General features: G+C 33.9%; 1 protein-coding gene across 1 annotated transcript in view; it reads left to right on the plus strand.

Annotated features, from left to right (window-relative positions):
* EAH_00062750 (nucleolar GTP-binding protein, putative) overlaps positions 1–637 on the plus strand; it is a gene marked incomplete at both ends in the record, with an annotated part of 2,609 nt that overhangs the window by 1,145 nt on the left and 827 nt on the right. The window contains one exon of the mRNA XM_013396866.1: positions 173–371. Coding sequence (XP_013252320.1) covers positions 173–371 — 199 coding nt within the window. The remainder of the gene's footprint in view (positions 1–172; positions 372–637) is intronic.

The following is a 637-nucleotide window of genomic DNA, read 5'->3' on the forward strand; positions in this document are numbered from 1 at the left end:
TGTATATATATATATATATGTACATGTATATACATATATATATATATTTACACTAATATATATACATAATATATATATCTATATCTATATCTATATCTATATCTATATATATATATATAAGCATTATAGAAGATATTTTATTAGCATGAAGTGTATGTGTGTGTGCATGCAGAGCATCCATCCGTTCTATGGGGATTTGCTGAACATTTTGTACGACAGAGATCATTACAAATTAGCACTAGGTAATGTTGCTTCTTGTACAAACAAAATAGAGAAGATATGCAAGGAGTATATTACTCTTATCAAATATGCAGACTCGCTTTATAAAGCTAAGTCCCTCAAAACTGCTGCTCTAGGAAGATACTGTACAGGTAAGATAAACTCTATATACACCTCAATGCATGCATGCATGCATGCATTGATATATATATATATATATACCCCAATGCTTGCATGCATGCATTGACGTGTATATATATATATATATACACCCCAGTGCATGCTTGCATGCATGCATGCAAGCTGCCTATACACCCCACTGCATGCATGCAAGCTGTATGTACACCCCACTGCATGCATGCATGTATGTGTGTGTGTATGGAAGCTGTCTATACACCTGGCTGCATGCATGCATTGA

The sequence above is a fragment of the Eimeria acervulina genome, genomic scaffold (genome assembly GCF_000499425.1).
Source record: "Eimeria acervulina Houghton genomic scaffold, Eah_scaff1740, whole genome shotgun sequence".
NCBI lineage: Eukaryota > Apicomplexa > Conoidasida > Eucoccidiorida > Eimeriidae > Eimeria > Eimeria acervulina.